Here is a 10,725-nt window from a genome sequence, read left to right as displayed (position 1 = left end):
TTTGGCATTTAAGGGAACCCAGACATAGCACACAGCAAACAAGTGGTCTGTACTGAGTTCTGCAAATGGGAAAGAAACAAACCCTGAGCCCAAAGAGGAATTTATTGTAAGAGAATTGCTTGATTTTTAAAAAGCTTAAAAAATTCAGCCCTTTATATATGTGCCCAAATAAATAAGTATCAGCAGTCTCTTTGTCTCTAACCCGTCCAGAATCACTACCACCCTGATCTATTCCTATTCACCTCTCCTTTCCTCTCAAAAACTATGTAATATCACACAGTTTAACAATACTGATTCGTATCTTTTTTTAATGTAACCTCTACACCCAGTGTGGGGCTCAAACTTAACCCAGAGATCAAGAGTCATGTGCTCCACCAATGCAGCCAGCCATGCACCCTTGATTCATCTATTTCTTTGTAAACATTCTGATGTTTCATATTTATGTCCACTTTCATACCCATCAAAATGAAAGTTCTCCCAGAAGTCACAATTCTGAATTTTTAAAATTACTTTGGTGAGAGTCCTACCCTGCCTGCTCCTGATAATTCAGTCAATATTGTTGACTGACTAAAAAACAACTCAGGCCTTGTTGACTAAGGTTTCTAAAACAGGGTGCCACCTCAAACCCACACACCCTAAGGATCAACATGTTCCCCTTTTTGTTCCTGGGGGTTGATAAGTGTGTGTGTTTTCAACAGAATTTGATGCCTAAATCTTGAGCTTGCTTCATAGTGGTGCTGAGTTGTAACTTGTTAGCCTTAGGGTGTTAACCCAGCTACGCTGTATGAGGAAGAAGGATCCTCAATGGCAACGGACAGCTTTCTTTTTGCTGAGAATAGGATTTCTGTATATCTTAATGCTTCTTATTTACTTCCTCATCTCAATCTTGGAAACACTGTCTTCCTCTTTCCAGCACAAAAAAAGAGAGAGAGATAAAAATCTTCTGATACCTCAACACAGACATAGGAAAAGCCCAGGAGTCAAAGACAAGGTGGGGGGGTGGGGGAGGGGGGGAAATCCCTGTATCTCTGCAAGTTTTTCTTACTGCATTTATGACTAATTTCTCATGAGACAGCTCCTTAAGGCATCTCATGGCTAGGTTAGGGGAAAAACCTGACAGCCAAATGACAACACAGAGTGAGGAGTCAGGGTTTCTTTCAGCTTGAACATACAGTGTTTTGGTGACCCTTTTTGTCTTCTCTTTCTTCACTGGGATTTCTAAAGGACTTAGGAAAACACTTTGAGAAGATAGGAAAGCTCTTCCTTCAAACAGGAATACAGCCATCTCTCCACTGACACTTTGGTTATAAACAAGGGAACTTTTAACTAGGCTGTGAGGAGTGCGGGCGACAGATTTAGGGATGTACCTTTGATTCAGTGGATCGCAGAGGGGATGAAGACAAAAAACAAACAACTCAGGAGCAAAGTGAAAAGAGTGAAGCATCTTTTTTCTTTTTCTTTCCTCTCCTCAAGAAGCAGTGAGAGAGAATCAGAGCCCAGAGCACACACCTGACTGAAGAGTAATAGGTAACTGGGGGAACAGAAACAAAGTGTGCCCCAGCTCTGCAGGTAGAAACTGAAGAGATGAGGGGATAAGCAACAGGATGTGAACACGCCCTGTTTCCGTTCCCGAGAACGGAGTAGAGGGTACGGGGGTGAGGACGGCCCAGGCACGCAGTTCCGAGCTCTGAGGGGCTAGAAAGGGAGAGCGAAGGCCGAGCAGCCCCCCATCCCGCTGCCCACTGAGGACTGAAGAGAGGTTTACAATTTGTGATAAGTTCTCCTTCCTTTCACAGTAGTTTGGGGGCTTGATAGAGACGCGGGGCAAGAGAGGGACAAGGGATCTTCCTGAACAGTAACGCCAGCGCTCCCTGGCCTCCGCCCCAATTCTGAAGTATTCTTGTTATGGGATTATTTTTCACAGGACTTAAGACTTGTGAGCCGGAAATAAACGGTCGCCTCTAAATTAATTGCACTGGCTAAGGCTAGGCACGAAATTCCCACATAAGCACATTTTCTTTTTGCCTCAAACACTGCTCCCAGCCCAGAAGCATCCGCACCCGCCCTCCGACGGCCGCCAGCCCGCGGTAAATTTGAAGGTCAGCGAGACCCCGCTTCCTTTGCGCCGGAGGGAATCCGCGCCGCAGCCCCTCCGCCCCCTCCTCCCTGCGACGCGGTGGTGCACAACAACCATTTTCCCCGCCAGGAGCACACCGTGTCCACGCGCCGCTGCGACCTCGCTGATTGGTTGGGCTCCTGGTAAACAAGGGCCGGGCAGCCAATGGCGGGGCTGTGCACGAGGGCAGCACGAGCCTCCGGACCAGCGCTCGCGTGGCCCTGCTCGCCCGCGCTACTATATAAAGGACTTTCCGGTTCCCTACTTGAAACTAGCCTTGCGTCCCTTCGGCTGAAGCGTGCTGAACCGCCCCGCCGACACCCAGACCGCCCCTCCGGCTGTTGGAGGGTAGAAAAGCAAGCTGATTTTTTTTCTCTGGAACTCTTTTGGCATAACCTACAGCTTACGTTTTTCTGACATCTTTTTGAAATCTTGGTAGAGGGTTGGAAGAGTGAAATAACTTATTGCAGAGGGGTTTTTGGATTTGGAATTTCGTGGGGGTGGTTTTTTCTCCCCCGTCGATAACTGTTAAGGCAACCCAGCCCAGTCATGGTGATGTTCAAGAAGATCAAATCTTTTGAGGTGGTCTTTAACGACCCTGAAAAGGTGTACGGCAGTGGGGAGAAGGTGGCCGGCCGGGTGATAGTGGAGGTGTGCGAAGTCGCTCGAGTCAAAGCTGTCAGAATCCTGGCTTGCGGAGTGGCCAAAGTCCTGTGGATGCAGGGATCCCAGCAGTGCAAACAGACCTCCGAGTACCTGCGCTACGAAGACACGCTTCTCCTGGAAGACCAGCCAACAGGTGAGTGGAGGGCTGAAAGCTGATTCCAGAAGAGGGTTGAAACGAATGATTGGAGCTCATGCTAAATATTCCAAGTTGCTCAGGTTGAGCAGCTGGAATTCTGTGTTGCTTCCTTTTTTAGTTTTAACTTGTAGACTGTGTCCTCAAAAAGGGGGGATTTGTACAATTTCTTAGTGTTGTGTTCTGAAGGTGATCCTGAGGGATGTTGCCTTGGCTATGTAAAGGTTTCCTGTATGCAGAAGTTAATTTTTTGTTTCCTGTTTGAGAGGATGGTAGCTTCTCTGTCCTGGTTGAGCCTTTAATTATTGCAAGGCTTTGTAACTTTTTGCCCAACAAAACGCATCAGTCTTTCCTTTAAGAACATGAGGGGTGAGAATGGGGGAGTGACAATATGCTTGCATGCTGCCCAAGAATTCCTTATTGCACAGCTGCATTTTAAGTGTAACAAGAAACCTGATGGGCTACTCTCTTTCCTTTCTCTTCAGGTGAGAATGAGATGGTGATCATGAGACCTGGAAACAAATATGAGTACAAATTCGGCTTTGAGCTTCCTCAGGGGTAGGTGTCTGCTAAATAACATCTTTGGACTTTTTTAATCTCTAAAAATTGTCCCCACCTTTGACCACTTCATATTCTTGGAAGGGATTTTTAGGTTAATTGCTTCTTTTTTCTTGACACAGGCCTTTGGGAACATCCTTCAAAGGAAAATATGGGCGTGTAGACTACTGGGTGAAGGCTTTTCTTGATCGCCCCAGCCAGCCAACTCAAGAAACCAAGAAAATCTTCGAAGTGATGGATTTAGTGGATGTCAATACTCCTGATTTAATGGTGAGCTTCATTTTAAAATTCTCTTCTCTTGGGCTTCAGGGATGATAAGGCAAGGGTCTTGGGCATCAGACTGAAGCACCCCAGGGGTGGGAGGGAAAGCTGCCTATTCTGGGTAAGGAGTGGAAAGGAAAAAGAAGCAGAGAAGTATCTCTAGAAATTCTCAAAACCTCTTTTTACCCCTATTGAACATCATAGGCCCCTGTGTCTGCTAAAAAGGAGAAGAAAGTTTCCTGCATGTTCATTCCGGATGGACAAGTGTCTGTCTCTGCCCGAATTGACAGAAAAGGATTCTGTGAAGGTAAAAACCTAGTACTTAAAGTGGCAGACTGATGAAACAGGGACTGTGGGTTTGGGAGTGAGGGCAGGGGATAGGGATAGAATAAAAGCCGTTAATTGTGTTAAGCATCAGCTAATAAGTTTCCATCTTTCTCATTACTAGGTGATGAGATTTCCATCCATGCTGACTTTGAGAATACATGTTCCCGAATCGTGGTTCCCAAAGCTGCCATAGTAGCCCGCCACACTTACCTTGCCAATGGCCAAACCAAGGTCCTGACACAGAAGTTGTCATCGGTCAGAGGCAATCATATCATCTCAGGAACGTGTGCATCATGGCGTGGCAAGAGCCTTCGGGTGCAGAAGATCAGGCCTTCTATCCTGGGCTGCAACATCCTTCGAGTTGAATACTCCTTACTGGTGAGTGGGTAGAGTCAGAGAGCGAAATTGTTCATCTTTCAAAATAGCAGTGGTTTCTCCAGACCTCTCGTCTGACAAACTACCATTTTCCTTTCTAGATCTATGTTAGTGTCCCTGGCTCCAAGAAGGTCATCCTTGATCTGCCCCTGGTAATTGGTAGCAGGTCAGGTCTGAGCAGCCGGACATCCAGCATGGCCAGTCGAACAAGCTCTGAAATGAGTTGGGTAGATCTCAACATCCCCGATACCCCAGAAGGTGAGCCAGACCTCCTAATGTCTTTTCTTCTCTTGGCCTCCTTGGGTTTGTGAAATTGTGATGGTCAGGCATTTCATGGCCAGACTTCTATGATAAAAACTCTATTTTGTGTTTTTTCTAGCTCCTCCTTGCTATATGGATATCATTCCTGAAGATCACCGATTGGAGAGCCCCACCACTCCTCTGCTAGATGACGCTGATGGTTCCCAAGACAGCCCTATTTTTATGTATGCTCCCGAGTTCAAGTTCATGCCACCACCTACTTACACTGAGGTGAGAATTGTCATTTTATTACTGCATTTGTCCTAAGCCTTCTATAGGAAGTTGAGTGGGAGGGATTGCTAAACTGGGTGGTTCTTTTAGTTCTTACCCAAACTAAAATGGTCGTTTCTTTCTCTTCTTGCCCCCGCCCCCAGGTGGATCCCTGCATCCTCAACAACAATGTGCAGTGAACATGTGGAAGAAAAGAAGCAGCTGTACTTAACTTGTTTCTTTTGCCTCTCTTCCCTGGACTCTCACTTTTTCAGAGACTCAACAGTCTCTACTGTGGCGTATGGGTCCACCCCAGCCTCTGACTCCACAATGTAGGAGGTGATCAGCAGGCAGTCTCTTGGGCCTTCTATGGTGCGCACATGTCCTCAGCCAGTGAGATGTGGTGATATGGGAGTGTTTGCTGGATGGGTTTAAAAACACACTAGAAAAACTCGGGCCGTCCCATTTTCTCAGATCTTAAAAATTGAGGCATTTTAATAGTTTGGAATAAGGGGTAGAAATGGCCTCCCCAGGTTTTTGGAGGGGATTACATATCTTGAACTTTTGTGCCATGTGGAGCAGAGCCAATTCGGCAAACTAGGAAAACAAAAAGGAAAAAAATCATGGCCAAAATTTTGGGACAAGAAGGTTCTTAAAATCAGTGTTGCCCTTTGTACACTTACAGAACAACAACAACAAAAAAACCTTGCAGAGCTGATTTGGTTTGAACTTTGGAGAGGGCTTCCCATGTGAATTAAAGAGAAGAAGCTCTAAGGTTGTCTTTGCTTAGAACGTACTTTAATCTGGCTTAAAGCAGTTGTAACTGTGCCCCCACCAAAGGTCTTAAAAGCCATTTTTAGAGCCTATTGCACTGTGTTTTCCTGTTGGCAAATGTTTTCATGCAGGAGAATGTGTTTTCCTTTTCATGTGACTCCTTGGAATGGATTCTGAGGTAATTCTTAGCACTTTAGTTCCTGTCAAATTTTGGGTGTTTTTTTTTCCCCGTCTGATCTCAAATGTAAGCTAAAACTGGTCTACTATGTTTCTAGGGGTAAGCACAATAACAAAAAATATAGATATAGTGTTATTCCTCACTTTGAGACTTCGTCCCAGTGTACAGAATTCTGTCATTCTGACACTAATTCTATGAGAAGGGTTGCTGCTATCAGCCTTGCCCACTGTGACTTCTCCACACCCAAGGAGGAACTCTAGATCAAGATGCCGCCGACACTGTGATCAGAGCTTCCAGACATTGCCATGGGAAACGAGAGGGCTGGTCTTCACCAAAGCCCCCAGGCTCCCTTTCTGCCCAGTGTTAGGAGGCAGGGATATGACAGCCCTCTCTCACTGCAGCCCCTAGCACTTGGTCAGTCACACTCAGCCTTAGCACTTTGTTCACTGTCCTGTGTCAGAGCCCTGAGCTCTACTCTTTTCTGAGAAAGTATGTGGGCTGAAGGTGGTTTCATTTTTTTTTAATTGTTTATCTTTTTGTATGATAAAAACTATATTTTGTACTTAACCAGATATATTTTCACCCCAGTGGGGGGTATTCTTTGTAAAAAATTAAAAAATAAAAAGTTTTTTAATGACAAACGGCTTTGTTGTCTGTGAGATGGTGTTGAAGCTGTTAGAAAGTATGCCTGAGGGAGCTTTGCCCCTACTTCACTGTTCCGGTTTTGGATACCTTGTGGGGAAAACATTACCTCTGTTACAGGACCCTAGTGATTATTGTCAGAGTGGGGGTTGGGGTGAAAAGGGAAGGAATTTGAACTACAGTTAGTTTTAATTCCAATTAACTAAAGCTGGAGTGGGATATTCTGGTGGTATGGGCTAGTTTTCTGCACCTGTAGATACTCATGATGAAACGCCTTCAATTTTGGAGTGCATGAATCTTTTTAAAAAGACGAGCTCTTGGGGCACCTGGGTGACTCAGTCATTAGGCGTCTGCCTTCAGCTCAGGTCATGATCCCAGGGTCCTCGGATCGAGCCCCACATCGGGCTCCCTGCTCTGCGGGGAGCCTGCTTCTCCCTCTCGCCCTGCTTGTGTTCCCTCTCTCGCTGTGCCTCCCTATCAAATAAATAAAAAATCTTAAAAAATAATAAAAAGAGCTCTTGGGGCTGGGTGGCTCAGTCAGGAGCATGTGACTCTTGATCTCAGGGTTGTGAGTTTGAGCCCCATCTTGGGTGTAGAGGTTACTTAAAAATAAGACCTTTTAGGGCGCCTGGGTGGCTCAGTTGGTTGAGCGACTGCCTTCAGCTTAGGTCATGATCCTGGAGTCCCTGGATCGAGTCCTGCATCCGGCTCCCTGCTTGGCAGGGAGTCTGCTTCTCCCTCTGACCCTCCCCCCTCTCATGTACTCATTCTCTCTCTCTCAAATAAAATCTTAAAAAAAAAAAAAAAGACCTTTTAAAAAATAAAATGAGCACTTGAGATACACAAAGATAAAATTGGAGAGGGTGTTTGAAAGGAAACGGGTATGGTTCTATTTTATAATTTGGTTTCATCCTAGGGTTTCTTCTCAGCTAAACCTGGTTTATATACAGTAAGACATAAGATGATGATTATTTAGGACTTAAGGATCTAGACTTTTGAGTATTCTTTGGAGGCAGCTACCTTCCTATTACAGTTCCTAGCAAAGAAACACATAATCATAACCCAGTGAATGCTGAATATTTAACCCCACCCTCATCCCTTAGAGTATGCTTCTGCTGTTCCTATTTCTTCCTTATAGGGTGAGAACAATAAATGGATACCACAACTCCCCCTCTAATTGAAATTATTTTTATTATTCTCAAAGAGGTGATGAGGATGAGCAACCCTGAGACTGCGGAGGTTAATGTACTTTCTGACTTCTGGCTTATTTAAACTTTTGCAGACAGATCTAGTCCTGGCCCTTATTTGGGGATTTGGGGGTTGGCTTTTCTGTGGACTTCCACATACTAATTCCAAACCTCAGACTCCTGGAAGTTCATAAAATCAATGTGAATTGAGCAGAAAGTGAGATTGAAAAGATTCTTTCCCACTTCAGTCTTTATGTGTCTTTCATTCTCAGGAGCTCTTCTCTGTTTTGGCTCTTTTTCTTTCCCAAGGTGTCGGGCTCTAGCTCCCTGTTGCCCTGGTGACTCTCTCCTTTACTCTTATCTCTGCTGCCTCCTTTTCTTACCTGTTCAAGAGTTTAGGGGCTCCTCCTCTTTTCACTGAATTTGACCAGGAAACTAGGTCAAAGTTGACGGAAAGTTTTTTGTGCAGCTTGTTTTCCAGGGATTGGAGGGATGGAGCAAGGACATGAGCAGGCCAGAGGGCAAGAGGAAGAGATGGAGAGAAAGCCTGGCTGTTGGAGTAAAGGGCCTGGCTAATGGGACAAGATAGGAGAAGAGGATAGCAGGGAGAGGGGAGATAACTTATGCCTAAATTCTGTTAGAGATCTGATTCTCTAACAGCAAGAGCATATGCATCTCCTCCTGATACGGCAAGCCTCAAATTCAGCACTGCCCAGTAGAACTTTCTGGGATGATGGAAATGTTCTCTAAGTTCACTAAAACAGTAACCATTAGCCTCACGTGGCAATTGAGCTCTGAAATGTGGTGGTGTGACTGATGAACTGAATTTTTATTTTTGTTTAATTTAAATTTAATTAGCTCCTTGTGAAACTAGTGATGGTCATATTGAACAGGGTAGCAAAATATGGGAAGGAAGGAAGCTATTTGCTCAGAGGAAACTCATCCTTCCCCTAGACCGCAAAAGGCTCCACTCAGACGTCCTTTTCCTTTTCCACACACAGCTTCTACCTTATTCAGGACATTTTCTGCATATAGGCTCCTTTAAGTACACTTCCTTGGGTACTGGCCCAGCTGTTTCCCCACTTAACTGGGTAGATTTGGGGCCACCCTTTCCTGTGCTCTTTTCATATGCCTTTTAATTTTTTTTTAATGTTTTATTCATTTATTCATGAGAGTCAGAGAGAGAGAGAGAGAGGCAGAGGCAGAGGGAGAAGCAGACTCCTCGCCGAGCAGGGATCCCGATGCAGGACTCGATCCCAGGACCCCAGGATCATGACCTGAGCCGAAGGCAGACGCCCAACCATCTGAGCCATCCAGGTGCCCCATATGCCTTTTAATTTTTAAAGAGCCAAAATCTACATGTACAGCCATTAGAGGAGGTCCAGTTCTTAGTATCATTTACTCATTAGGTCCAATCTGGTATATGAAGATCTGAGAGAAGACAGCAAGAAAACAATCTAAAGGGTGAAAAGAACTAGAAAAGGAACTTAAAAAGAAGTTCTAGAAAAGAAGTTAAGGTAAAAATAAATAAGGTAGAAAAGGTAAAATAAACAAGAAAAGGGCAGGTACTTCCACAACTAGGGTCCTTGGCTACCTTGATTCCCCTGAACAGACTAAAAAGGGTGTGATTTGGGTTGAGCCTCTGGGAGGGAGAAGTGTGGAAAGATCTGTCCGAGCACTTGGTCAACAGAAATAATCACGTAGGAGCTGAAGGGTATGGAATGGGGTGAAGGAGTGTGTTTTGTCCAGTTCTCTCAACAGCCTACAGACCCCTTCCTAGCGCTTTCCTTGGATTATCTATCTCTAGGTGATGGAATACATGAGGTAGATATGGAAAATATTTTACTGACCCTCCGATGGCTGGAACCCCCGTCCCAAGCACTCTGACCTCAATAGTTCTGGACTAGAAAAGCAGACATTTTTGTCTCATTCTCTATTCTTACCCCTCATCCACCTCCATTTCCAAAGTTGAAAACCACCCTGCAGAGGGGCTGCAGATCCAGGGCTGTAAGTCCTGGCCCAATAGGTGAGTCTAGAGCCTAGAAAAAGTTCAGAGATCAGCCTTCCTATACTATTAAGGAGAAATAATATAGTGTGGAGTCAAACTATCTAAACCCCAATCCTAATTCCACCATTTAACAGGATGTTCAAGCTTGGGCAACTTGTTTAAGCCTTCAGAGCTACAGTTTGATATATGTGAAATGGGGGATGATAATAATAATACCTACCTCAGAAGACTGTTGTGAGGGTTTTAAAAATAAATGTGAAGTGTTAGAACAATGGCAAACAAGTGCTTGTTATCTAAAATAAAAGAGGAGGCCTATCCACCACCACCTTGACTAGTTCAGTTCCAGGCATGTCTCCAAAATTGTTCTTCCTCTGTGACCTAGCAGAAGTAGGGCCATTCTCTCTCTGCTCCTCTTGATTCCCTTCCTGTGTTAAGGGAACAAAACAGTCTGAGAAGTCCATGTATGGCAGCTGACGCAGCCTGGAGTTGATTGTGGTAGGGGAGGGGTCGGGACTCCCATCTCCAGACCAGGACCAGCCCTCCGCACACTGCCAGCATCTCACGGTATAGCTCAGGGAGCACTAGGGGTTTCTCTTTCATACTCCCAGAGTGCTTCACAGGCCTCTGGATTAACCCTGTCACCCTCTGGAAATTAAATGAGCTGTCTTAATTTTTCAGTATACAACTTCAGGGGAAAGCTCCCCACCACTGAGAGTCATAAACTGGGGAGCAGGGAATGCTGGGCAGACGATGTGACACTGCAAAGAACTCTCAGACTCCTTATTTGAAGGTAATGCATCTCATTTGGTTTTCTTTCCTGCAGTGGACTAGACCGAGCGGCACAAAAGCTAGTGGTGAGCCCTTTGTTGAGGCCCAGTTTAGTTGATATTGGCCATTTCTGTCCTGTCTTGACCTTTCCCTTGGCTTGACCCTGCTGTATTCTTTCCTGGGCCCTTTCTGTAAGGAGAAAAGAACGAACAGACTCTGAAG

At 45.2% G+C, this 10,725-nt stretch overlaps 1 protein-coding gene across 1 annotated transcript; it reads left to right on the top strand.

Moving 5' to 3' along the window:
• Positions 1-2,379: 2,379 nt before the first annotated feature.
• TXNIP (thioredoxin interacting protein) lies at positions 2,380-6,532 on the top strand. Its single transcript, XM_034989891.1, has 8 exons — positions 2,380-2,915; positions 3,401-3,473; positions 3,596-3,743; positions 3,939-4,041; positions 4,183-4,439; positions 4,538-4,694; positions 4,816-4,967; positions 5,111-6,532. Exons 1-8 carry the CDS (start codon positions 2,666-2,668, stop codon positions 5,144-5,146), a joined length of 1,176 nt encoding a protein of 391 aa, XP_034845782.1. The 5' UTR covers positions 2,380-2,665; the 3' UTR covers positions 5,147-6,532.
• Positions 6,533-10,725: the final 4,193 nt, after the last annotated feature.

The sequence above is a fragment of the Mirounga leonina genome, unplaced genomic scaffold (assembly GCF_011800145.1).
Source record: "Mirounga leonina isolate KUSES-001 unplaced genomic scaffold, KU_Mleo_1.0 Mir_493, whole genome shotgun sequence".
NCBI lineage: Eukaryota > Metazoa > Chordata > Mammalia > Carnivora > Phocidae > Mirounga > Mirounga leonina.
The sequence above is the reverse complement of the archived record's forward strand: the minus strand, read 5'-3'. Positions and strand labels throughout refer to the sequence as shown.

Excerpts from the sequence above, each read along its gene's own strand:
- TXNIP (XM_034989891.1), top strand. The coding sequence starts at position 2,666 with ATGGTGATGTTCAAGAAGATCAAATCTTTTGAGGTGGTCTTTAACGAC. Across the intron at positions 3,474-3,595 it reads GGCTTTGAGCTTCCTCAGGG|GCCTTTGGGAACATCCTTCA; the intron begins GTAGGTGTCTGC and ends TTCTTGACACAG. Across the intron at positions 4,695-4,815 it reads CATCCCCGATACCCCAGAAG|CTCCTCCTTGCTATATGGAT; the intron begins GTGAGCCAGACC and ends TGTTTTTTCTAG.